General features: G+C 43.8%; 1 protein-coding gene across 1 annotated transcript in view; it reads left to right on the top strand.

Moving 5' to 3' along the window:
* The window catches only part of UBE2E1 (ubiquitin conjugating enzyme E2 E1), a 66,447-nt gene that overhangs the window by 26,053 nt on the left and 12,803 nt on the right, over positions 1-27,591 (top strand). Inside the window, exons 3-4 of the mRNA XM_075316657.1 lie at positions 15,088-15,220; positions 24,932-25,079. Coding sequence (XP_075172772.1) covers positions 15,088-15,220; positions 24,932-25,079 — 281 coding nt within the window. The remainder of the gene's footprint in view (positions 1-15,087; positions 15,221-24,931; positions 25,080-27,591) is intronic.

The raw sequence follows: 27,591 nt of genomic DNA, 5'->3' as shown, positions 1-27,591 counted from the left end.
CAGAGGTCTATTCTCTACTAACTGGACAGAACAGAGTCTTTGGGAAAGGATCATCATAACCTTATTGTCCAGTTCTGTGGATTGAATAAGGAGAAGAAAGCTTCAAGAAGCACTCTGGCAAATTGGATAAGGAAAGCAATCATGAATCATATAGAACTCAAGATCGGTTTCCTCCGATATCACTAAAAGTTCATTCTGCCAGAGCTATGTCTTTCTCCTGGACTAAAAGGGCTACTGCATCCAATGAGCAATTCTGCAGAGCCTCCGCCTAGTCCTTGGTCCATACCTTTGCCAAGTACTATAGATTAGATCTGATGTCTAATAAAAGATTTAGCTTTTCAGAGGAAAGTCCTCCAGGCTATTGTCCCTCCCTAGCTTTATTCTTTGGTATTTCTCCTGTGGTGCTGTTATGGAGTGGATTAGAGAAAAAAGAATTACAAATACTAGTAATTCGGTTTCTAAGAACCCTCCACGACAGTATGGGTAGATTTCCCTCTGTTTGTTCATTATGGTTAGTTGATTCCTTATTGTTAAATATTGTAAGCATTCATACCAGTGTGGTCCTTTAGAAAAACACTGAAGATGGAGGGAAGGAAGGCACTATTTAACCTCTTTGTGTTTCCTGTTCTTAATTAGAATCAGGAGGCAACCACCTCTGGTACTGTCGTGGATGGTTCGTAGAAACCGAATTAACAGTAAAGGCTACTTTACACACTGCGATATCAGTCCCGATATCGCTAGTGTGGGTACCCACCCCCATCTGTTGCGCGACACGGGCAAATCGCTGCCCGTGTCGCACAACAGCCGTCACACATACATACCTGTCCGGCGATGTCGCTGTGACGGGCGAACCGCCTCCTTTCTAAGGGGGCGGTCCGTGCGGCGTCACAGCGACGTCACTGAACCGCCGCCCAATAGCAGCGGAGGGGCGGAGCTGAGCGGGACGTAACATCCCACCCACCTCCTTCCTTCCTCATAGCGGCCGGGAGGCAGGTAAGGGGAGCTTCCTCGTTCCTGCGGCGTCACACGCAGCGATGTGTGCTGCCGCAGGAACGAGGAACAACCTCGTTACTGCTGCAGTAACGAGATTTGAGAATGGACCCCCATGTCGCCGATTAGCGATTTTGCACGTTTTTGCAACGATGCAAAATCGCTTATCGGTGTCACACGCAACGGCATCGCTAATGCGGCCGGATGTGCGTCACGAATTCCGTGACCCCAACGACTCCGCATTAGCGATGTCGCAGCGTGTAAAGCCCGCTTAAGGGCTCTTTTCCACTCACGATTTCCTGGTGCGAGTGCGATCCGATAAAAAATCAGATTGCACTCGCACCAGTGTAAATCAGTGAGACAGTTTCCTCTGTCCCGTTTTTTTCTACACACGAATTGTGCTCTCAGTGCAATCGCAGCATGCTGTGTTTTGCACCGAGTCTCGGCTCACTTGTGTGTAAAATCGCACTGCACTCGCATGTTATGCGACTGCGGTGCACGCAGAGACAGACAGAGGAGATGGGAGAAAGTGCTCCCTCCCTTTTCTCCGTATCTGTGATGCGATGTGATACGATCTCAAGATCGCAACACAGTCGCATGACCCTCGGCTGACACTCGCAGCAGAGGGTCATTAGCATATTGCTCCCGTTGCTCCCGCATCAGAAGCGGTACGTAAGTGAAGAAGAGCCTTAAGTCTAATTCTATTTTCTGGATGAGAATGGGACCGTTTTTGTTTTTTATACGCCAGTGTGAGCGAACCCTAACTAGGACTCTCGTGTTGCTATCGGTTAAAACATTTCATGGAACTTTATGTAGACATAAAAAAAAAACTAAAATGATCTTCTGATCTGTCATATATATCTATCCTCCAAACATCACATTGTAGGAGTCACTGGGCTCATACCACTACCAGCTTCCAGAACAAAGAGCACTTCTTAGATTTATACCCACACTGCCATAGCTAGTTCTCCATTAGTAGAAATCTCTGACTTTTGTGTTCGGTTTCCAGTAACGAAGATTAAATTGGTGCCAATGGGCTATGGGTGCAACTCTTTGGGTGCATGTGATATTCTGACATGTTTCTATGATTCTTCGGGGCAGCCAAAAAGTAGAAAGTTAGAAACTTGATATTGGTTAACCTTTTTTTTAGAATTTCCCATGAATTTTCTTTTATCATTTTATGCATTTTAACTCTAAATATTTGAGATTTAGATGTTTGTGTAATGGGCACACATCCTTTTATTGGTTCGGGGGACACCTTGTCAGATTGAACCAACACCATGGACCTGAATTAAATATAAGAACGTAAATATCTAATAGATGTCGATTCCATCTTTAGGACTCCCCAGCTATCAGGAGGCTAGAAGTTGTCTTCTCTTCTGTTTGCAATCCAGAAAGGAAAAGGCCATGCACTCAGCTTTTTCCATTGTAGTTTATATGAAATGCCGACAGTCAAATGTTTCCCTTCTTCCATAAAATACAATGATTAAGCCAGTCCTCATGTATGGCTACTTCTTTATATCATCTACACATTACCTAGATTACATACAGTCACAGACAGGGCCACTATTGTCACTCACCACTACGGTGCTACCTGACACTCCTTTACTCCCTAACATGGAAAATACACGATTAAGCTCCAGTGTCGGGCTTGTCTGTGATATGATATAATTCAGGGCCACACAGAAAGGAGTCTAGAGCTGCATGGGGTACTTAGGCCGCAGGTTGTGCACCTCTCATGTAATGTTTCCATTGTTACAAAAGCTATAAAATCCAGAGTAAGTTATTGTAGTACACAGAAATGGTAATTACTCCCTTCTGGATTACACTATTGGACACGGGCATTCTTACATATTTGATAACCATCCAGGAACTATTTTAATTCATTACATTTCCCAATCTAGAACTAGTTTTAATTGGACTGTTGCCATAGCTTTAAAGCATATTGCTCCCTAATTGCTTGTGGCTACCATAACCCGATGCGTAACCTCTGAGATCCATGCTGCTTCTTACTCCTGGCTTGCTGACCTCTTAACAATGGAGAGTTAAGAGAGTCTGACCTCTGTACCCAAATTGTCTCTCCAGTAAAGGAGACAAACTCTAGCACAGCGCCACCTATTGGAAGTAGCGATCCTAAAAGTCACAAGTGGATTTTTGACAATCCTTTGCAATATGACTCAGGATATATAAGCCAGATCAGAATCCCAATTTGCAGACACGGTGTTTCGGGGTGCTTGCCCCTCGTCAGTGCAAAGTATGGGGGTGTCTGATCTGGCTCATGAGAAAGCTATGTGGGGACCACGGGGGAACACTATTCTCCTTAAGGAGACTTTGCAAGCCAGTCTGGCTGCCAGGTAAGGGGACTTATAGCTGCAATGCCCCTAAAATTCCACGGGGGAACACTATTCTCTGTACCGTATCCCATTACTGGCTGCTCTCCTGTGATGACCGTGCAGCAGGGTCCCGGAGGCTCCTTCAGGCGTTGCTGAGTGTTGTTCTAGAGGTGTATAGAAAAGGTTATGGGCTCACTGGTTCAGGTGTTGGGTGACTTACTACTTTATTGATAGAACAGTTTGAGTATTACAGAGTTATATTAGCCTGCTTTAGTTCCCAGCTTCACTAGTTCCTATAAACCAGAAGTCCAAATAAAATGTCTGAAGACTTTGGATTTACTTGATCTCAGGCTTCTGAACCATTTCACATGGTTGTATAGGATTTTTCCATATTGAATGACAATGTTTAGTTCTTTAGTGGCAGTCACCATCACCGCAGTGGTTTGTCAGATACTTTTTACCTCCGGACTATACTGGAGGCTTTTCAGGTTTAGCAGGTCTACAACTGTGCATTGGATCTTGGCTGGCTGCACCTTGTCAATTAGATGTTCTCTGAAACAACCAGTCTGCCAACTTTGTGTGTTTTTTTTGGCCTAGAGAGAGTAGTGAATTGCAGGTGGAGCTATGGGCTGTACCTGTACCCCGAATCTATTCCAGATGATCATGACTATTCATAGAATTATCAATTAGCAGACAATGTAAGGCACGTCATAGTGTGTCAGTCTGTGAGCTGTAATAGGAAAGGGGCTTTCCAGGGGATTCAAATATGACGTAGGTTTTATTAAAATTAACTATATATATATAATAATCTGGGCGTAACTGTACAAGGGATTTTCAAGTAACTTACAGTCTGGATGTACAGTAACCTCCTTCTGTGGGAAGGGTTAAAGGAGTTCCCAACATTAAAGGGAACCTGTCAGGTCCAATATGTACCCAGAACCACGAGCAGTTCTGGGTGCATATTGCTAATCCCTGCCTAACCGTTCCTCTATACACTAGCATAGATAAAGAGATCTTTAGAGAAAGTTTTTCTAAAGATCTTTTACCATATGTTAATGAGCGAGGGCACTAGTCCCCTGGATGTTAGTTCCCCTGGCTAGTCGCCCCCATTAGCATATTAGTATGTCCCTGTGGGCATGCTATCATGCTAATGAATATGCAGCGTCAGAGGATGATCTCACTCACCTCTGCTGCCATCGCGTCTGACGCTGGATTTTGGCTCAGTGCGCATGACCCCGGAGTTTGGGTCATGCACACTACTTCAATTGGAAGCCAGGACGCGTATAGTCCTTCATAGTGCGCATGAACCAAACTTTGGGATCATGCGCAGCGCACTGAGCAAAAATCCAGTGTCGGGTGGCGATAGCAGCGGAGAGGTGAGTGAGATTATCCTTTGACGCTGCACATGCACATTCATTAGCATGATAGCACACCCACAGGGGCGTACTAACATGCTAATGAGGCCAACTAGCAAGGGGAACTAACACCCAGGGGACTAGTCCCCTCGCTCATTAGCATGCGATAGAAGATCTTTAGAAATACTTTTCTAAAGATCTCTTTATCTAGGCTAGTGTATACAGGGACAGTTAGGCAGGGACTAGCAATATGTACCCAGAACTGCTCGTGGTTCTGAGTGCATATTGGACCTGACAGATTTCCTTTAATATTATTGGCAATCAGACAAGTCGTATTGTGCGTTGTGCTTTACATAAATGGATTTTCTTAAAGGGTACCCCCAATGATCACACATTGGTGTCCTGCACTAATCATGTTATCAGTGTTTGTATCCTGGAAAGATGAGAATAGACGTGGTCTTGGTGGAAAGACAATATTTCACTGCTATGATGTATTGCATCTTGTACCGTGTAATGATTTTATGCTATTGAATTTTCCCTGCATAGCTTACAACATGCAGAACTCAGCCAGGGCTTAGTATGGCTGGCCATATACATTAGATGGCGTTCGGCCAAGAGCTATTTCTGCTAAACCCCCTTTATACAAATGAACTCTTGGATGACTATACGTGCAAGTGCTGTGTATGGCTGCGACAGCTTATCTCCAGCGAGTACAAAAGAATCATGAGAACAAGTGCAAAATGCCCATCCCTTCTCATTAAATTAGCACCAGTCTCAATGAAATGGACATGTTTGCCCACTATTCACAAAGGTTAGCTAATACTCTTGTTGAACCTACATAAGAAATTCCATTGTTAAGTTTGCTCACTTTATTGGGCCCTATCCACACTGCATTACTGCAGGGCATTCGGGTGTTCCACCTAAAAGGGTTATGCAGACAAACCCCTGGTGGGGCCATAGTGGATTATTTCCATGTTACATAATAGACTGCAAATACACAAACTATGTTCAAATCAACTCTGCAAAAATGCAGTGTGAATAGCGCCTTAGATTGACCTCTAGTGGGTGAGGAGGGCGATATTCTACTAGGTTGGATTCAGGAAGGGCCTGACATCTCGCTATGTAGTTCACATTTACAGCTCCCAAACATGCATTCGGCCATAAAGGACACCATCTTCCCCGTTGGCTGCTATAATGGATTTCAGTCTTCAGAGAAGAGGATTACTACCGTATATTTTCTATTGTGGCTGAGTGGATTGTATATTATGAGCAAGATGCTTTCTATCCATTAATATGTCCAGCCATCTACACAACTGCTTAACTATCCCCCTGCACAAATTATGGAAAAAGAGCCGCAATCGATTATTCACCACCACTGTACAGTGGGTACCACAGACACAGCCAGGAAGCGTTGCACTAGTATCCAGCATACCTGCCCCAAGGTGGTAAAGATCTCCCCGGGAATATGTTTCCATTGTTTCATCAAAATAATAATGTTTGGTGCTGGAGAGGAGAAGCAGGGTTAATGCCGCACTACCACCAAATGAAGAAATTTGTTAATTATTAATATTTTCTTTTATTTCATAGGTCTACACGTTTCAGGGATCCAGTCCCCTTCTTCAGGACAAACAGAAGAATCTACAATTGTTATTGTTGATTCTTCTTTTTGTCCTGAAGAAGGAGACTGGATCCCTGAAACGCGTAGACCTATGAAATAAAATCATTTTATTAATAATCAACAATTTTCTTCATTTGATGGTAGTGTGACATTAACCCCGCTTGTCCTCTCAAGCACCGAATATTAATCCACATGGGGCTGCAGCAGCCGCAATTATCTTTCAAGCCTTCATAGGGGTTGTGACTCTCTGTGAGTGTAATTTTCTATACACCACTATTTTTAATCTGGTAAGGCCTTATTTGTGCTCTCTTTCCTCAGTTTTGTATCAAAATGATAATGTGATTTACACATCTCCAGTCATCACTTAGAACTGCGCAGACCTGTTCCACGCCCTTAGTGGTCAAGTTTGGCGGGCCTTGTCTGCAGCAGTGAATGTGATGCCATATTTGTGGACACGGACTTGGAATGAAAGGGGTTTTTCCATAAACAAAGTTAATTTAATCAATAGATCTTGGAATAATAATAATTTCCACGATTGGATGTGTTTAAAAAAAATGTTCCTGTGCTGAGATAATCTTATACTGTATATGTTCCCCTGCTGTGTACTGTGTAATGGCCGTGTCTGACCGTACAAGGATATAGTCTGATCATACCACAGCTCCTGGGCAAGGGAGGATGCAAAAGAAAGTATACAGACATTACAGCAGGGGATCGCAAATAATGATTTCTTTGAGGTAAAATAATGTTTTGTGAAATTAAACAGGCAGGGAAATGTTTTACTTTACAAAAAGAATCATCTATGATCCTGTGCTATAATGTTTGTATTCTCTTTTGCGTCCTCCCCTGCGCAGATGTGGGATGATGAGACCATGTCCTTGTACGGTCAGACACAACCATTAGGCCGGGGTCACATGGGGACTAATGCGATCCTCGCATGACACTCGGCTCGCGCTGGCAGCACAGCAAGAGCCAAGTGTCATGCAAGTGTCACTGCGACTGAGGTCCGATCATGCGATTGGACCTCAGCTGCAGGGGTCGGGCCGACACTGAGGAGGGGCGGGCCAGCTCTGAGGAGGGGCGGGTCGGCACAGAGGAGGGGATGGAGGGATTTATCTCCCGCTCTCCTCCGTTGCCAGCTATTGCCATTTTCGCTCTACACTCGCATTACACCGGTGTACCACGAGTGCAGTGCAATTTTTCTCTCACCCCATACACTTGAATGGGTGCGAGAGAAAGAGTGTCACATTACAGTTGCAGCATGCTGCGATTGTTTTCTCGGTCCGATTAGGGCTGAGAAAATAATCGCTCATGTGTGCTGACACACAGGCTAATATTGGTCCAAGTGGAAGGCGATGTTTTATCGCACTCCACTCGCTCTGATTTTCATGCCGTGTGTCTTAGACCTTACACAGTACATAGCAAGGACAAGTTTATAAGATTATCTCAGCACAGGAACATTTTTTTTTACACACATCTAATTGTGGAACTTATTACTATTCCAAGATCTATTGATTAAAATAAACTTTGTTTGTGGCAAAACCCCTTTTAAGTCCCCTGACTCACCTATGTACAAGAACGCTCAGCTTGACCCACCATTCATGTGTTTTTAACGGGAAGGTAGGGGAAAACAGTTACCCGATGCTTCGGTATTCTCTACCCCAACATCATGTATAGTGTGGGGGGGTCCCCATACACAACAGATGGTCAGCAGGCTCAACTGCGTTTCAGCTAACTGTTTTATGGACATTAGTTTCTCACCATCTTTTGGTTGATATAAATTATTTAAATTTTTTACGCCAAGAGTTTTGTGCAAATTGTTACATTTTAAGTTACACCCATTTTCAAAAGTGTCAAGTATATCTAAAACCTTTTGTAGTTTTTACCCCAAATTTATGATAAATGTAGCAAAAAATAAAAGTTGTGCCTAAATTTTGGTGCAAGTTACGTACTCTAATAAAGTGACACGTCTCCATTAGTATCCACGATTTGCTCTCAAAATTACCATAGGCACCTGCCTTTAAGCAGGCTTTACACACTGCGATATCGGTCCCGATATCGCTAGTGTGTGTTCCCGCCCCCATCTGTTGTGCGACATGGGCAAATCGCTACCCGTGCCGTACAACATCGCCCAGACCCGTCACACATACATACCTGTCCGGTGACGTCGCTGTGACCTGCGAACCGCCTCCTTTCTAAGGGGGCGGTCCGTGCGGCGTCACAGCGACGTCACTGAGTGGCCGCCCAATAGCAGTGGAGGGGCGGAGCTGAGTGGGACGTAACATCCCGCCCACCTCCTTCCTTCCGCATTGTGGCCGGGAGGCAGGTAAGGAGAGCTTCCTCGTTCCTGCGGTGTCACACGGAGCGATGTGTGCTGCCGCAGGAACGAGGAACAACCTCGTTACTGCTGCAGTAACGATTTTTGAGAATGGACCCCCATGTCACCGATGAGCGATTTTGCACGTTTTTGCAACGATGCAAAATCGCTCATCGGTGTCACACGCAACAGCATCGCTAATGCGGCCGGATGTGCGTCACCAATTCCGTGACCACAACGAGTTCGCATTAGCGATGTCGTAGCGTGTAATGCCCCCTTTACACATCGACAGAACTAATGACATCAGAAACCTAAAATTCATGGTAGCCATATATACAGTGACTGCACCAGCTTGTGTGCATGTTAGACTGACCATACATAAATAAAAAGTAGCTGTCAGGATGTTCACTTAATCGACAGACTTCTCCCCTGCCATCCCCATAAACACTCGGCTTTACTGAGATTGCCCTTTTATTACACAATTTGTTTTTTTAAAGCCTATTTTATTGTTTCTCTATAAACCTACATAGCTTTATGCTTGATTTTAAGCTTCCAATATTAATAATTGTGGCTAAAATTTCCAAACACATTTTTTGTGTTTGTATAAATGCTGTGTTCTTCCTGGTAATGTAGAAACAATAGAATGTCGTAATTCTTCAATTGTTTTGTTAATATTTGTCTGCTCGTGTTACTATCTTAGATTTTAGGGACATTCATTCACCTTTTAAAAATATTTTGCTATTACTTAAAACCACACATCTGACTTGGAATAAAAAAAAAATATTTTTTAATTAACTAAATGTAAAGTTTCAGTCTGCAATCTTTCTTTCATTCATTTTCAAATCCCCTGATGTTCAGTCGACAGCCTGATCCAAGCTTAAGATTTTTCTCTTATAGGATTTTCCCTCCCTGTAATGTAGGCTAGAAGTGAGGTCTGTGTGTATCTAGGTTGTTCTGCCTTCATTAGGTCCTATATCAGCACAGCTTCTATCCTGCACTCAATTCTTCATTTTTCCTCCTTATTTGTAGTCTATTTTCTTTGAGACAGTAGATGCTTTCTCCCCTCTCCACACTGTGGTGATCTCTCTACAGTTACCTCCTTCTCCCTGCAAGCCCCCTTCATACGTCTGTGTTTCCAGTACTTGTGTTGTCCCTTTTCACTCATACCGAAGACACGTTTACATACTATGCATACTAATTTAAATTAACGGGGATCTTCACACCACCGTGCTTTCACATGGTTTGTGTGTCCATGTGAATCATGTGTATGTCCGTATTATCCACACGGAGACATGTCAGTTTTTTCTCGGAAGCACGGATAAAATACGGATTTCTTTAAAAGTTATTACAAAGTTTCTTACTTTTTTTCGGTGGGGGGGTTCAGATATCAAAAGTTATTCCCATACCCAGGATCCTATCATAATATGTAGTAGGTGTAATAATAGCAAATACCTCCAATTAGAAATGTAGTATAATTCTACTGATTACCTATGTGCAGGACATTACAGGACCTTAGGTATCCATGGTTACAACCATACATTTAGTGCCAGTTAGTTGCTAGTGCTCGTAACCATGGATACCTAAGGTTCTGCAATGCCCTGCACATGAGGTAAGTGACATAGTGAATCAGCAGAACTATACTACATTTCTAATTGGAGGTATTTGCTAATATTATTATTATTGGACCTACTACATATAGAGATTGGATCTTAGAGATAGGAATACCCCTTTAAGGTTATTTTTTGGAGGTCAGAATTCGGCATTTGTTTTATAGCTTCTGGAATCGACTATATACTGAAAAACAAAATAGATTTTGTTAATAAATATTGAAGTTAAAAATAACTATAAATGGGTAATTGCGTGTATATAGTATGTGTAAAGTACATGTGGTTGTAAGGAAACACATGCTATTGCTGTGACCACAAGTCCTGAGCTCAGAGCAGGTAGTGGTTAGGTGGTAAAATATTAATTTATCTCCCTTTCATGTAAGGTTTGTTTCCTCATGTACAGCCGAAAATCCAAAAAGTTCTGTTTGTATGGTGTATGTTATTCCCCGTTCAGCCTTGCACTCGTTCCCTGAGGTTAGGTGTGGATTCCTGCGTTGTGTGAGTGTCCGCACTGGCAGTGTGCTCCTGCCTTGTGTTATGGCCTTTGCCCCAGGGACTCCTGCCGTGGTGTCATTACTGGAGTTACTGTCATTGTTATTGCCACGTTGAGTGCCAGACTGAAGATCAACAGCAAATTAACAGCCATGTATATCCTTCAAATGTGATTTGTAATGAAACCTAAGGGGACACTAGACAGAGCAGTCTCCATGTTCTCTCGCCTCAACACCGTTCTACAAATAATTACCAAGCCATTTCCGTTATTTGGGAAGGAGGTCATTCCACCAGCTCTTAATCAACATGCCTCATGTTATCACATTTACACTTGATTATGGCAACAGATATTGATGGGCTGTGCGCAGCGTCCGCAGCATGTACTCGCTCTTGGGTAATAATTTCACCCTTCATTTCCCAGGATAGGTCGATTTTGCGGTTTTGTGATTTCGGTTGAATTTATTTTGGATTTTCGGTAGGTAGAGGACGATAGTGATTATATGGATTTGTACAATAGCAGCAATATCTGCAGCCTCTGATATGCAGGCAGGAAGTTATTGAGGAGATGATCGCCATGATTATATATCGTTCTTTTATGGAAAAAGTTACAGTAAATCGCACATTTTATTCATTGAAATCCCTGGTATTTGTACAAAAAGAAATCCAGTGTGGGCAGTGCTGTTGAGTGATTGACAGTCTTCTCTGTATGACTGCGTGCAGAGATCGGTGAAGTACAAAAAAATGGAGATTCCAGCACCGCTCAGTAAACTTTGAAACATAGCAAAATAGGTATAAAAGTTAAAAGCCATGTAAAATAACATCCATTTAGCTCCATAAGTAGACTAGGAAAGTGTCTGCATCCCCGCGTTTCAGGCACAACCTGCCTTTAATCATGACCAAAGGCAGGTTGTGCCTGAAACACGTAGATGCAGACACTTCCCTGGTCTACGTATGGAGCTAAATGATGGTTTTTTACATGGCTTTTAACTTTTATATCTAACTAGCTGTATTACCTGGCATTGCCCGGGATAGTAAACTGTTTCTTTGTCTCTTTCCCAGTCTCTTAGCCTGTCATTCTCTCTCTGACTGTCTCTTTCCCTGTCTGCTTTTGTCTGTCCCTCTGTCTGTCTGTTACTTTCCCTGTGTGTCTCTGTATCTCTTTGTTTGTCTGTCTCTCTCTGTCTCTTTCCCTGTCTGTCTCTATCTCTCTGCCTCTTACTGTCTGTTTCTCTCTCTATCTCTCTCTATCCGTCTCTCTACCGATATATTATTTCACACTGAAGCTTATTATACTAACCATTTCCTTTGTTCCTATAGCAACCACTCACAGCTGCTATTAATAACCTGTAGTTCCCAGCTCCTTTCACTATAATGGAGGCAGGGTTTTTGGAGAGAAACTGTAATGCGCGGGGTTAAATTTTCCCATCAAAACTTCTCGAGGTTGCAAATTTCATAGCAAAAAAAAAAAGTTTATTTTTTTTCATTGGAAAGTAATCCCTGGGAGCCAGGTTTGGATTTTAGCGTGGATGGTTAAGCTCCATGAAGGATACCCTGATCGCAGCTTGTGATTTGTGAGACTTGTGACTTGGCACATTGTCGTGAAGCAGCAGCACACCTGCTGATGCATGGCACTGGGAAGACACCCAGGGACAGCACCACCCACTGATGACGCTTTGTTTCTGAGAGGGGTAGTTGTTGTACCAGTGATAGCAGCCTCTGCCACCTAATGACCCTTTAAATAGCTGACCCTTTAAAAGAATGTGCATGTCACTTCTTTTCTGCAGGTACCTGCATTTTTTGCCATAGATAATGGTAAAATAACACCGGGACCAACTTGCTGAAAAACGCACCAAAAATGCGTAAAAAACGCATGCGTTATTGGTGCGTTTTTTAACGCAAGTGCGCTAATCTTTCACTCAAGAAATTTCTTGAGAAATTTCTTAAGAAAAATCCTTTTTCTAGTGCGCACAGGGCCTAATAGAGGAGGGTGAAATACCTATCCGTTGTGCTTACCTGAGTAAGCTGTATGAGACACATGACTGTACGGCCCTGTGCACACGCTGTGGTTTTGGATGCGGTTTTTGATGCGTTTTTTTTGTTTGTTTGTTTGTTTTTTTTTAAATCTGCATGACTCTCCTAAAGCCAGCAAAGTCAATGGTTTTTTGATTTGCTGTGCACACACTGCGTTTTTTTCCGTGTGGTTTTTGATGCAGAAAAAAAAAATCTACAGCATGGCAATTATTGGTGCGGTTTAGCAGCGTTTTTCACCCATCGACTCCAATGTTGTGATGAAATAATTCTCTCTCTTTGTAATCAAATCACATTTTTGCAGTGCTTTGGGGTTTTATTGCAAAAATTGTTACAAAACCTACATGATTTTATTTCATGATTTGACTGCCATGTTTTGTCGGATAGCACTCAGCACAATGTTATACTATGGGGCAGTGCCGAACTGCGCCTTTTTTCTCATACAGATTCGGCATGAGAAAAATATTGTTGCTTGCTTTGAGCGCATGTGTGAACTTATCCTTAAAAGAGTGGTCTTATAATGATTTGCATATGTTTTCTTTATTTTTGCTAATATAACTTTTTGTTAAATATGAGCACAACATGGTAGATCACCCTCCAAAGATTGCCCCGCAGAGGCAGGGAACCTTTTTTTCTGCCAAGTGTCATCTGAACATTTAGGCTGGGGCCACACGAGCATTAATGCGAGAGCATCGCATGACACTTGAGTCCCGCTCTGCTGGCGTGTAAGCAGAGTGTCATGCCACTGTGATATGATCCTTCGATCGGAGCACAGCTGCGGAGGAGAGGGAGGGATTAATCTCCCCATCTCCTCCATTGTCAGACTGTGTGTATATCGCACTGCACTCCGGTGTAATGCAAGTGCAGTGCAATGTTTCTCTCGCACCCATAGACTTGTATGGGTACGAGAGGAAAATAATCAGATTCCACCCGCAGCATGCTACGACTGTTTTCTCTGTCCGATTAGGGCCAAGAATAAATTTGCTCATTGGAGTGACTCCATAGAGTAATAGGGGTCAAAGTGGAATGCGTTTTTTTTTTAAACAGCATTTTACTCAGTCCATTTTACTCGTCATGTGTCCTTAGCCTTAACATAATTTGCTGGCCATAAAAAATTATCAACTTGAAAATTATCCTGCTATATTTGGGCAAACAATTATTTACCCCACCCCCAAATATGATAGCTGGAACTATTTCTTTTTGATGCAGCAGTAATCGAACGTTGTTTTGATAATGGTACGTCTCGTACCTGCTTTTCCAGGTTTGAGTTGATCTGGAGAGCAGTGAAATCTTTTGTAAATAATTGAGTTGTACTGTACACAGATGCATATTACACAGCAGGACTGGTTCATACATTACATATGATGTAGTGTGGCAGGTGTATAAACATCACATAGGAGATGGTGGCGCTGGTGTTTATACATTACATAGAGGCTTCCTTCTGGGACGACAGCCATGCAGATCACTTTGATGCAGTGTATAGTCTGAGCACAGATAAGCTAAACCCCCCCCCCCCTTGTAACCTCTGCAGCAATTCTTGCAATACTTTTAGGCTAAGTTCACACACTGCGTTTTTTTGACGCTGCGTTTTTGTGCGTTTTTGGCTGCTAAAAACACACAAAAATGCACCCGTGGCAAAAAAATGCATGCGTTTTTACCATGATTTGGTGCGTTTTTGGCTGCGTTTTGCTGCGTTTTTGATCTCTGCGTTTTTCCAATGCATTGCATGGGGGGAAAACGCAGAAAAACGCAGGAAAGAATTGACATGTCCATTTTTTTTTAAGCTCAAAAACGCAGCTTAAAAAAAAAAGTTGTGTGCGGACAGCAAAATTGAAAACTCATAGACTTTGCTGGGGAAGCAAAGTCATGCAGTTTTGAGGCCAAAAACGCACCCGAAAAACGCGCAAAAACGCCGCGAAAAACGCACTGTGCGCACATAGCCTTACGTCTATTTTGAAAAAACAACCTCTGGATATCATGCAGAGCACATGCACTCAACTTGTTTGGTTGACCATGGCGAGGCATGCTTTGAGTAGAATCTATCTTAACTGCTGTATGGTCTTGGCCACCGTGCTGTAGCTCAGCTTCAGGGTGTTGACAATCTTCTTATAGCCTAGGCCATCTTTATGTAGAGCAACAATAGTTTTTTTTTCAGATCCTCAAAAAATTCTTTACCATGATGTGCCATGATGAATTCTATAGTATTTCTAGATGAGAATGATCCGGACAGAAATCCCAAAAAATAATTCACAATTATGTAGATAGTACTGAGAAGCTTTTAGTCAATGAAAATGCATCTAACAGATAATATAGATCCTAATATTTACATGTTTTCCTTTTTCCCCATCAGCGCTGGTCCAAAAGGAGACAATATCTATGAATGGAGATCTACTATCCTGGGTCCTCCTGGCTCGGTCTATGAAGGCGGTGTATTTTTCCTTGACATCACATTTACTCCCGAATACCCTTTTAAACCTCCAAAGGTATGTGGATTATTGGCAAGTATATTGAGTCCGCTCTACCTCTAGTGCTACACTGGCATCTTCAGTGTGAGAAGGTAACATCAGGTTGTTTAATTTGTGTAATATTTATCCATAGACATCAGATATGTCCGAAACACTGAAGAGGCACAAACCTTTCTATCATGCCTTTCCCAGTTCCACTCCTGGTTTTCTGACTTGTAAATATTGATGCAAAATACTGATCAATGCACTCCTTTGTGAAGTGGCCTTAGGTAGTGCTTCACACTATTAGGCTATGTGCTCACGGGAGCTTGCTCCTGCGGATTTTGCCGCTGAAAACCTGCGGATTTATCTGGATTTTCCAGATAAATCCGCAGGTTTCAGCATGTACAGACACTCCCCATGTTATCCTATGGGACATGGGGAGTGTCTGTGTCCATGCTGCGGTATGTGCGGCTGCGGAATATGTTGTGGATGTCCCGCAGCCGCACATAACTACATGTCAATTATTCCTGAGGAAATCCCGCCTCTCCGCTATGGAGATAGAGGCCGGGACTTCCGCAGGTAAGTCGCACGAATGGCCGCAGGTTTTCCGCAGATATTTAGCTGGAATCCCGCAGCTATGTATAGCTGCGGATTCTGGGGAGCTGCTGCAGGAAACCTGTGGACGTACCTGCGGATCAGCACACACAGCGAGTAATACGGAGCGAGTGGAATATGATATAAAAAAAAAAAAAAAAAAATCACATTCTACTCAAACCAATATTACTCTATGTGCCCGCTCCCATGAGTGATTGTTTTCTCAGCCCTAATTGGACCAAGAAAACAGTTGCAGCATGCTGTGGGTTGAATGTGATCCTGTTTCACTCGCACCCATTTAAGTCTATGGGGCAAGAGAAACATCGTATTGCTCTCGCGTTACACCAGTGTTACGTGAGTGCAGTGTGATTCTCGCATCAGCCAGCAACTGAGAAGATAGGGAGATAAATCCCTCCTTCCCCTCCGCAGCTGTGGTCTGATCGCACGATCGGACCACAGTCGCATGACTGTCGGCTACCGCTGTGCTGCGAGCGTGAGCTGAGTGTCATTCGAGCACTTGCAGTAATCCCCGTTTGGCATCAGCCTTAGTCTATGTTCATACTGGGAAGATATGCTGCAGTTTTTTTCTGGGCGGAAAATCTTCAGTAGCACCAAACCTTCTCCATATGGCATAAATCGAGTTTTATTACGCACCATGTGGATTTTATTTTGTGCATAACCTAAAGTATTTCCCCATTGTGTTCAATAAGGAAGGTAACATTTGCAAGGATCTCGGTGTTTAGCGGATTCTGATGTGAGTTACCCATGAATCTATAGGAAAATCTGCTACTCCTGGAAAATAAATCACACACGTTGCAAAGCTTAAAATGAAGAAAACAAACCCAACACAAACTTGCCATGCACTTTCTCTTGTGCTTCCATGGCTTCCTTGCCTGGTCCAATTAAACTATGTGAATGCAGCCTTAATTGTACAATTGTTGTCAAAAGCTGCTAAATTGTATCAGTAATTACTAATAAGCCAATCCGTCTTCTGTTATATAGTCATTGAGATATGAGCGTATAACATGGCTGAGTGCTATCCCATGTTTTGTCGGATAGCACCCACCACAATGTTATACTTTGGGGCAGTGTTGATCCATGTTTTTTTTTATTTTTTCTCATGCTGATTCGGCATGAGAAAAATATTGCTGCATGCTGTGAGGGCATCCGAGAATAGGATACAAGTCTATGGGGGTGTGGAAATCAAAAGTATACCAATCGATAACCATAATAGGGAAAAATTATTATAGCGTAACCAAAACAGTTCCCATAAAATATTATTTTATTAAATCAATTTAAGAACAGTATAATAATATAGGTGCAAAAAATGGCAACACTGGCTAGCAAATGTGAAAGGATATTGCCATTCCCCAGGCCTAAAATTAGCCTATCATGGCCCTATCCCCAATATCACCTTCCTATCAACAGAGGAAGTTCGCCCTAATTTTCAATGATGCCTCCGTTCCACGGTGGCTGACCGTCCCTAAACTTCTAGTCCCTAAGTAAAATACAGGGGAAGGGGAGAAGGAAAACACAGCAATTTACAGGCAGTTTACTTACGTACATACAAACATACATACATACATACATACATACATACATACATTATACACACACATATACACACCCACACATGTGTGAGTGTAACTGCCACCACGGATGTGGAATAATGGAATAAAGCAGCGGCCATGTTCCATGCCTTGTCAGTAGGATCGGGCTCATGGTCACTGTGGGAGCTAATATCAAAGGTCGGATGCATATTACAGGGCATTTGCTTGTAGAATATAAATATACAAATCTGTATGAGCAAGGGGTTAACACCGTATTCACTTTACGCTAGAGTAATAATTGGGTGATATTGGTCATTTTGTGATGGCAGCAATCCATGGCAGGAGATGTGGGGTTGTTGTCTTTTGTTAAATTACCTGAATAGTAGCAAATTGCATCTAAATGCGAGTTCATTATCCTCATAATGCAGTGTAATATGAAGCGGTCGCGTCCTTCCCACCGCACACCGCGATCTCCTTGTATACACATACTGACTAGTGAAGCGTTTCATAGCACATTTACAAGTTATTGGATTTTTTGCTGCAAGCTAAAAACTACTTTCGATCGCTGACATTTCATATTCCTGTTTACTCAGATTTATTCCTAGTTTTTTCTTTTCATAAAAAAAAAAAATCAACATTTTTGCAGTTGAATTAACAGGATATTTTTTGTACTTTAGTAGAGCACCGTTGCCTGTTATGACCTGATGCATATATAGCCAGATTCTGACAAATGTTATCCCATTCCTGATGGGCCATGACCTCCATTTCTCTAATATTTACATGGCCAGTTTCTCCATTACTGAGAAATCAGCGTTTGAATCGACATGGAAATGGCTATGGGAGATCAGAAGCCTCTGTCACTCCAGCTCTATTTCTCACACAGTGCTGCCTCCTGGTTGCGTGACATCTTATACAGTGTAACTTCAGAAAAAGGAGTCCGTAACGCAGGAGGAGGCAGTGCTGGTGCGGGGAATAGAGCTGGAGTGACAGGTGCTTCAGATCTACCATATTTCTTCAGCCTCATTTTTATATCAATTCAAACACCGATTTCTCAGTAACGGAAAAAGGACTGGCCATTAGTGATGAGCGAGTATGCTTGTCACTACTTGGTACTCGCACGAGTATCACTGTACTCGGGCTACTCGGCGGGGACCGAGTAATTTCGCGATACTCGTGCTGTACTCATGGTCTTCATGTTGGCGCTCTTTTTAGAGCCAGCCCTTATGCAGGGATTGGCTGGCAGACCACTGCAATGCCACAGCCCTGTTACTTGTGGAATTGCAGTGATTGGCCGGCCTGCACAGCGTGACCGTGCCTTTAGCCCGACACTTCCCCGCTCGGCTACGGCCCCTCCCGCACTCCACTCCGCGTGTATATATATATATGCACGCTTACACACACATGCACGTTTTTTTTTTTTAATTTACAGTTTTATGGTTTCTACATGCTGCCGGGGGTCATTTCAGAATAATACTCGGGTCTCCCATAGGATAACATTGGGCTCGGTGCTCGGGCCGAGTACACGAGTATTTTGGGATGCTCGGCCCGAGCCTCGAGCACCCGAGCATTTTAGTACTCGCTCATCACTACTGGCCATGTAAAGGTACTGAAGGACTTTTCTTTGAAAAAGCATATATAAATAGTTTGGGGGGGAGGAGATTTTGCTGACAGATTGGGCTATCTATATAGTTTCTGTTTCACTGATTGTTGCAAACAGAAGTTTATACATTTTAAGAATAAATTGGATTTCCAGTCTGGGTTAAATAATTAAGATTTACCTTATACAAAATACCGTTACAGTCAAAAAGAATGGCTTCTATTCCGTTCAGACCAGTCCACCGCCACTCCCTGGTCAGCTTCTCTTAGCGGTGCTAATGGGAAATGACAGGTCCCATAACTAGAGATCTGTCAGTCATCTGGAGTGGTGCTGGGTGACTCTGGCTAGTGATGTTGCCGGACTAATCTCGCCTCTGCCTATGGTCCCTGGCCGGACCTTTAAAATATATTCTCTCTGAAACGCCAGCGCGTTTCATGGAAACCTGTAATTGTACAACCAGTACTCTTGGTTTGGGCAGCATTAATCAGGTGACAGGTTCCCTTTAAGACCGGGTTGTCCAAGTAGTGGACATCTCATTTCAGTGACAGCTCAGCTGGTCACCTGCCGAAAATGGAACAAGTCAGCAGGAAATGAACACTTGTTTGTTCGGCAGGATTTTCACAAGTGTCCGTCTGCAGGATTTCCTGCATGACCCAAAAATAAACATTTATCCTTGTACTTTGAGCGTACTTTCTTGTATTCTCACTCACATAACTACTTTTTAGGTTTACAGCCCTGCAATCAATGTTCTCCTTCTAAGGCCGGCGTCACACTTGCGATTGACTCGCACGAGTGCAATGTGAGAAAATCTCGCATTGCACTCGAACCAATGTTAAGCAATGAGGCAGCTCCCATCTGCTTTTTTTTCTCAGCTCAATTCGGACGGAGAAAAAAAAAATTGGAGCATGCTGCGATTTTGAGTTTCTCGCGCGAGTCTCTCCAATGCAAGTCTATAGGTGCGAGAAAAAAAACGGATGTCACACGGAAGGCGCACACACCATCCTAGTGACATGCTTTTTTCTAAATACATTTATCGCATGTAGCAGAGAACACTGTAAATGAATGAGGTCTGTAGATGTCGGTCAATCTCTCTCTCTCTCTCGGTCTCTCCTCCTCTCTCTTTCCTACTCACTGATCACGGGCGCGGCGCTGCACGGCTGTCACAAAGCTCCGGCGGCTTTTCCTCTTTTGAAAATGCCGGCCGCTCATTATTCCATCTCGTATTCACTGCTTTCCCTGCCCACCGGCGCCTATGATTGGTTGCAGTGAGACACACCCCCACGCTGAGTGACAGCTGTCTCACTGCAACCAATCACAGCTGCCGGTGGGTGGGTCTATATCGTGTAGTAAAAATAAATAATAATTAAAAAAAAAAAATGCGTGCGGTCCCCCCCCAATTTTGATACCATCCAAGGTAAAGCCATACGGCTGGAGGCTGGTATTGTCAGGATGGGGAGCGCCACATTATTGGGAGCCCCCCCACCCTAAAAATATCAGCTAGCAGCCGCCCGGAATTGACCTATACCTGAAATTAGTGGCAAAATCTGCAGCAAATTCATATTTCAGAAGTTAAAGGGAACCTGTCGCCAGAATTTTCACCACCACCAGTGAGCTCTTATATACCGCATTCTAGAATACTGTATATAACAGCCCAGGCCGCTTTGTAGAACATAAAATACACCTTTATGATACTCCCCTGCTGGTGATCCGGTCCGATGGGTGTCGCTGCTCTCAGTCCGGCACCTCCTCCATCTTGTGCAGTTGCCGTCCTCCTTCCCAGCTCCGTGTGGCTGACGCGTCCTATATCATCCATGAGGCCGCCATTGCGCTCCTTCACATGTGCACTATGATCTGCCCTGCTGAAGGCAGAGCAAAGTACTGTAATATGCAGGCGTGAGGAAAGGTCAAAGACCGCCCACCCATGTGCACTACAATACTTTCATCTGCTTTCAGATCAAATTGCGCATGCGCAGGAGTTCAGTGGAGGCTTATGTGTGGATGACGTAGGACACATAATCAACATGGGGCTTGGAGGAGGACTATGATCACACAAGATGGAGGGAGGCATCGGACCCGAGAGCAGCGACAACAATTGGACCCGACCACCCCTTAGGTGAGTATAAAAAAATGTTTTTTTACCTTGTACAGAGCAGCCTGAGCTCTTATATACAGTATCCTACAATGCTGTATATAAGGACTCCCTGGTGGTGGTGACCGTTTTAAAAAGGGACAAATCTGGTGACAGGTTCCCTTTAACGATGGCTTCTCGTCATATTGCACATTGTATGTACTCCCGGCCATTGAACCTCCAGCACACATACAGACCTGATCCAACGCCTGACATCACATTTCGGCAGGCCACGTATGAAGCAGATTCAGGCAAGTGCTGGCTTTATTATACAGCTGACCACAATTGCTTTATTAATTGCTGGGATCGGACTTAACTGTGATCCTGGTAATTTAACCCCTGAGAAGCGATGGTTATCAGCGACTGCAGTATATAAGGGGTTAGGCTATGTGCGCACGTTGCATAAATACATGCAGTTACGCTGCGCTTTGTAGCGCAGCGTAACTGCATGCGTCCTGCGTCCCCTGCACAGTCTATGGAGATTGTGCAGGGGCCGTGCGCACGTGGCGTCTTGGAGCGCAGCGCTTTCGGCTGCTGCCCGAAGAGCTGCGTTCAAGAAGTGACATGTCACTTCTTCCGTGCGTTTTGCCGGCAGCTCCTGCTCTGTCTATGGGAGGAGCTGCAGGCAGAGCGCATGGAATCGGCTTTTTTTTTTTTTTTCTACGGACATTTTCTGCAGCGATATGAAGCGCACATGTGCTCTTCAGATCGCTGCAGAAAATTCTGCAGTGACTGTACGCAACGTGCGCACATAGCCTTAGGCTGCTTTCACACATCCGGTTTTTGCAGTGCGGTTCAATCCAACTCAAAAACCTATGCAACGGATGCGGTGAAAAAAACTGATCCATTGCATAAGTTTTTCCATGCGGCCCGTCCGTTTTTTGACTGATGCGGCTTGATACTGAGCATGCGCAGTGCAAAAAACCGCATCCGGCGTCCATAGGCTTGCATTCGGCGCGATGCCGTTTATTCGCAGCAGACAAAAATGTTCACTTGAATGTTTCATCCGGCTGCCGCATCGGCTAAATATGCCGCATCCGGCAAAAACCGGACTCAACGCAAGGCCATGTGGCACAATCCAGCGCTAATAAAAGTCTATGTGGAAAAACCGCACCCGGCGGCAAAAAAAAAACAACGGATGCGGTTTTCCCGCAAAGCGCCATATTGTGCCGCATAGCAAAAAACGGATGTGTGAAAGCAGCCTTAGACAGAGACGGCCCCCTTTGTAACCCCACCGCCCACTCACAACAGAATTGCATGCGCTGATCACTTGTAAAAGCAGGGTTCTTGCAGTGAATTATGCCAACACATGTCCAAGCTCCTCTTTGGAGTTAAAAAAAAAACCAAAAACTCAAAAGGAAATAATGTATCTTTTGAATCACCTCTATTCCATCTGTTACATTTAAAACGTTAGCAATAAAAGAAAGATAAAAAAAAGATAATTGGTATGGCTACAATCATAATGATCTAAGCTACTTAAAAAGTAATTTTTCATTTCATAGATCAATACACGTAAAACTGTGTAATATTTCTTATCAGAGAGAGCGGCTTCTTTCTTCTGGACTAATCCTTCACTTTTCATGGGTAAAACTTGCATCAAGTGAGGGCAAACTTTACATTAGTGACGTGGGAAGGAGCTGGACGCCCAAAGATATTCTGCTACAACTTCTGAAGCCACGTTCCAATTCTCCATAGAACTTTATGATCACCAACTGCCATCTCCTATCTCAGTAATGGGAAAATCTGCGTTCACTTAAAGGGGTTATCCGGCTTCTTTTGACTTTTTTTTATTATTTCCCTATTGGGCTACATTGGGGCAGGTAAGTAGATAGAGACCACTTTACCTGCCCTGCTGTCAGCCCCTCTCCCCAGGCTCAGAGTGGTCATGTGACCGCTCCTGCCGTGACTTTACTGCTTCTGGTCATTTCATGTCAACATGGGCAGGACCATGTTGACATGCAAATCTGGGAACAGCATGTTGCCGCCCTGCTGGGCGGGTACAGTGCGTGGAGTCCCCGCCCCCCTTCCCTGCACCCTCCCACACATTCCCCCGCAACCCATACTCTCCCCGCAACCTTCCCCGGAACTGCTGTGGGACCCGTGAGCTGAGGGGAGGGGCCTGGTGGCGGCTGCCCACTGTGTCACCGCCAGCACCGGGCCCCCTGCTCAGGATCGCACATTCAAATGCATCAGCATCTGTGATGCTGATACATTTGAAAGCACTGATGAGAGGGAGCGCAGCGCTTCTTCTCATCACTGACCCGCTGTCTGTGTCTGACAGATCAGGACAGCGGTGACGTCACTACTGTGCTGATATGTCCAGACCAGACAGCGGACGAACGTGCAGGAGCGGCGGGGACTGAGGAGGAGTAAGTATGTATTCCCTACATGTGTTCCCTATGGGAGTAGAGGGGGTCGGTGCAGAACGATGGTGGGGGGGGGCGGTACAGAGCGGGGGGTGGAGGGGGAGGGTTGCAGAGCCCGATGTGGTGTGCGGTGCAGAGCCCTATGTGTGTGTGCGGTGCAGAGCCCTACGTGTGTGTGGGGGGTGCAGAGCCCTATGTGGGGCTGTTATTAACAATACTAGAGTGATAACAGGTCAGTGATGGGGCAGAATACTGACATGGAATGTGTGTGCAGGGGGCAGGCAGGGGGAGGGGCTGGACACTGAGGCCGGGCGGTGCCAGCTGTGACTGGGGGGGTTTAGCACAGGAAGAGGTCAGTTTGCTGGAGCTGAAGGTAAACAAAGAGCTGCAGAGAATGAAGGGATAATTCAAGAGAAACAAAAGTTAGAAAACAAAAAATAACAATGTAGGGGTGTTTTATATGACAATACAGCACAGATTAGCTTACCAAACATTTTTGAGTCTATGTTGGACAACTCCTTTAAGACAGATTTTACCCATGAATTAAGAATTTTGAAAATTGAAAGTCCAGGAAAAGACAGAAGTGGATTTCCTTCAAAAGACTTATTACTAAATATCTTATTTTCATGTGCAGTATTGATTTATGGGGAAACAAAATAATCGACAATTACCATTAAATATTCCATTCATCCCACATGGTGAATGCTGTATTAAGAATAATAGCATAATAGTGCTAGAATTACTTTTTTTTGGGTTGTTTTTTTTGAGGCTGGCGTTAGTCATCATCTGGCATCCAAAAAAAGGAATATGGTAGACAAATCGTATGTATGAAATAATTGTACCAATGATTTCTCTCACACGGCTGCAATCTGTGGAAACATTAAAAAAAAAAAGTTATGGGACTCAAAATCTGGTGGCAAACAATATAATACATATTTTGCATTGCTTTAATTGTACTGACTTACAAAATCTGTGTAATGCCATTTGTACTGCACAGTGAACACCTTAAAAATATTCCAAGAATTTTTTTTTTCTTTTTTACATATCCCAATACAAAGAAAAAAAAAAAATCCAAACTTGTCTCTTAAAGAACAAACCATTTGTATGGCTTTGTCATCTGATAATCCTGTCTTCCAAAAGCCATAACTTTAAGTAAATGGCGGTGGGGAGAGGAAAGTAAAGAAAGTGGCTGTGCCAGGAATGGGTTAAAGCTACACTTTATCCAAATCTAGAATGTCATTGTAATCTGAACCTACTCTCTAAAGATCTTTGATTTGTAAGCATTTTATAGGAAATTTCTAATGCAAACTGCATGTAGTGAACGAGAGGTCTGCAATTAATAGAATTCACCACAAGAGGTCGCCAGACTAATGCAAAACCAGCATTTATCTTCCTTGAAGGCTGTGTAATCCCGTGTAATCTGTACGGTGATTTGCAATTTATCTTGGTCATGATGTTATTTTTCATAAATTATTTGTGTTCCTACTAAAAAAATGTTTTTTTTATTTTAAGGTGACGTTTCGGACAAGAATCTACCACTGCAACATTAACAGCCAAGGTGTCATCTGCCTTGATATCTTGAAAGACAACTGGAGCCCAGCACTAACCATTTCTAAAGTTCTCCTCTCCATCTGCTCTCTGCTCACAGACTGCAACCCTGGTAAGTGTCTTCTGGGCAGAGACCTGTGCTACACAAAAGAATTGTGGTCTGCAGCAGAATATGTATGACTGATAGAGATGAGCGGGCTCTTGGAAGTTCGGGTTCAGCCAGACTTCAGAAAACGTTCAGTGTTAGACCTGGACATGATTCCGGAGCCTGAACCCCATTGGAAGCCACAGGATTTATGCTGTTTAGAGGGATGCTAAAGCATTGTTCTGATCAGCAGAAGCGATTGAACAGTACAGGCTGAAAGTCCCCTAAGAGGACTATTAAAATCAATAAAAAAAATAGTTCTTAACCCCTTCACCCCAGGCAATTTTCCATTTCGTTTTTTGGGGGGTTTTTTTGCTCCCCTACTTCCGAGAACCGTAACTTTTGTATTTTTCCGTCAATCTTGCCATTTGAGTTCTTGGTTTTTGCGGGATGAGTTGTACTTTTTAAATGAAACCATAAGTTTCAGAAACTGCAAAAAAGTGCAATCGCACAATAGTTTTTGGAATATTTTATTCACAGTGTTCACTATATGGTAAAACTGATGTGTCAGTGTGATGTCATAGGTCGGTACAAGTTCATAGACGCCAAACATGTATCAGTTTACTTTTAACTAAGAGGTTAAAAAAAAAAATCACAAGTTTGTCCAAAAAAAGTGACTCACTTTTTGCACCATTTTCCAAAACCTGTAAGGTTCTCATTTTTCAGGATCTATGGATCAGTGATGGTTTAATTTTTTGCGTCACGAGCGGACGTTTTTTAATGGTACCATTTTTGTGCAGATGCTACATTTTGATTGCCTGTTATTGAATTGTGTGCAAAATTTGTGGCAACCAAAAAACGTATTTTTGGTGTTTGGAAATTTTTTTGTCGCTACACCATACACCATTTACTGATCAGATTTATTGATTTTATATATTTTTATACATCGGGCAATTCTGAACGCGGCGATACCAAATGTATATATTTTTTTTAACCCTTCAGCCAAACTGGGGTGTGGGGGGGGTAGTTATTTGAATTTTTAGGTTTTATATTTTTAAATCTTTTAAAACTTTTATTTTATTTTACTAATCTTCCTAGGGGCTACAAGGATCAGCAGTCTGATCGCTCTTCCATTTCTCCAGATCACAGCTGAGATCTGGAGAAAAGTTGCTTTACTCTCACACAGGGCAGTGAGAAAAAGTGACTCATGATAGCTACAGGAGTCATCATGACCCTGTGCTACCATGGCAACCACCAGAAGTCACGTGATCATATCACATGACTTCCGATGGCGCTGGGTAAGTGAATGCTTACCGTAGCACGCTGTTAAAGCTCGCTGTCAGATTTTGACAGCGAGATGTAAGGGGTTAATAGGCGCAGGTGGAACGCAATTCTACTTGCGCCTGGCTGGCACATGTCAGCTGTTGAAATCAGCGGATATGTGCGTGGATCACTGCGGACTACCCATGGCAGGTTTTAACCTCACACAATCCATGACGTGCCCAGTACGTCATGTGTCGTGAAGAGGTTAAAAATATGAAGAAAAAAAAAAAACAACCTAAAAGTTTAAAATCGCCCCCCTTTTTGCCCCATTGAAAATGAAACAATAAAAAAATACACATTTGTTATCGCCACTTTCAGCAATCTCCAATCTATGAAAATATAAAATCAATTCATGGGATCTGTAAAGGGCGTAGTGAGAAAAAAAAAAAAAATCAAAAAACGCCAGAATTATGTTTTGGTTTGTTTGGTCGCCTTAACATTACATTAAAATGGTGTTAGGCTGGTTTCACACTTGCGTTGTTTTGCATCTGTCACAGTGCGTTGTGTGACGGATGTAACTGATGCATTGTAAAGAGTGCGATAATAAAGGTAATGGATTCCCGTGACAAAACGTTTTCAGTTTGTTTTTTTTTTATTTCCGGGGAAGAGGAGGGGGAGAGGGGGAGGAGGAGGGGGAGAGAAGAAGAGGGAGGGAAGGAGGGGAGGGAGGGAAGGAGGAGAGGGAGGGAAGGAGGAGAGGGAGGGGAGGAGGAGAGGGAGGGGAGGAGGAGAGGGAGGGAAGGAGGAGAGGGAGGGAAGGAGAGGGAGGGGAGGAGGAGAGGAGAGGGAGGGGAGGAGGAGAGGAGAGGGAGGGGAGGAGGAGAGGAGAGGGAGGGGAGGAGGAGAGGAGAGGGAGGGGAGGAGGAGAGGAGAGGGAGGGGAGGAGAGGGAGGGGAGGAGGAGAGGAGAGGGAGGGGAGGAGAGGGAGGGGAGGAGGAGAGGAGAGGGAGGGGAGGAGGAGAGGAGAGGGAGGGGAGGAGGAGAGGAGAGGGAGGGGAGGAGGAGAGGAGAGGGAGGGGAGGAGGAGAGGGAGGGGAGGAGGAGAGGGAGGGGAGGAGGAGAGGGAGGGCAGGAGGAGAGGGAGGGCAGGAGGAGAGGGAGAAAGAGAAAAGACCGTGTGTGTGTCCAGGAGTGCTTTTACACGATATAGAACGTTCTGGGCATGCTCAGTAGAAAGTGATGGAATCCTGCACTGGAATCAGTCGTGTGACACATG

The sequence above is a fragment of the Anomaloglossus baeobatrachus genome, chromosome 6 (assembly GCF_048569485.1).
Source record: "Anomaloglossus baeobatrachus isolate aAnoBae1 chromosome 6, aAnoBae1.hap1, whole genome shotgun sequence".
Lineage (NCBI taxonomy): Eukaryota > Metazoa > Chordata > Amphibia > Anura > Aromobatidae > Anomaloglossus > Anomaloglossus baeobatrachus.
The sequence above is the reverse complement of the archived record's forward strand: the minus strand, read 5'-3'. Positions and strand labels throughout refer to the sequence as shown.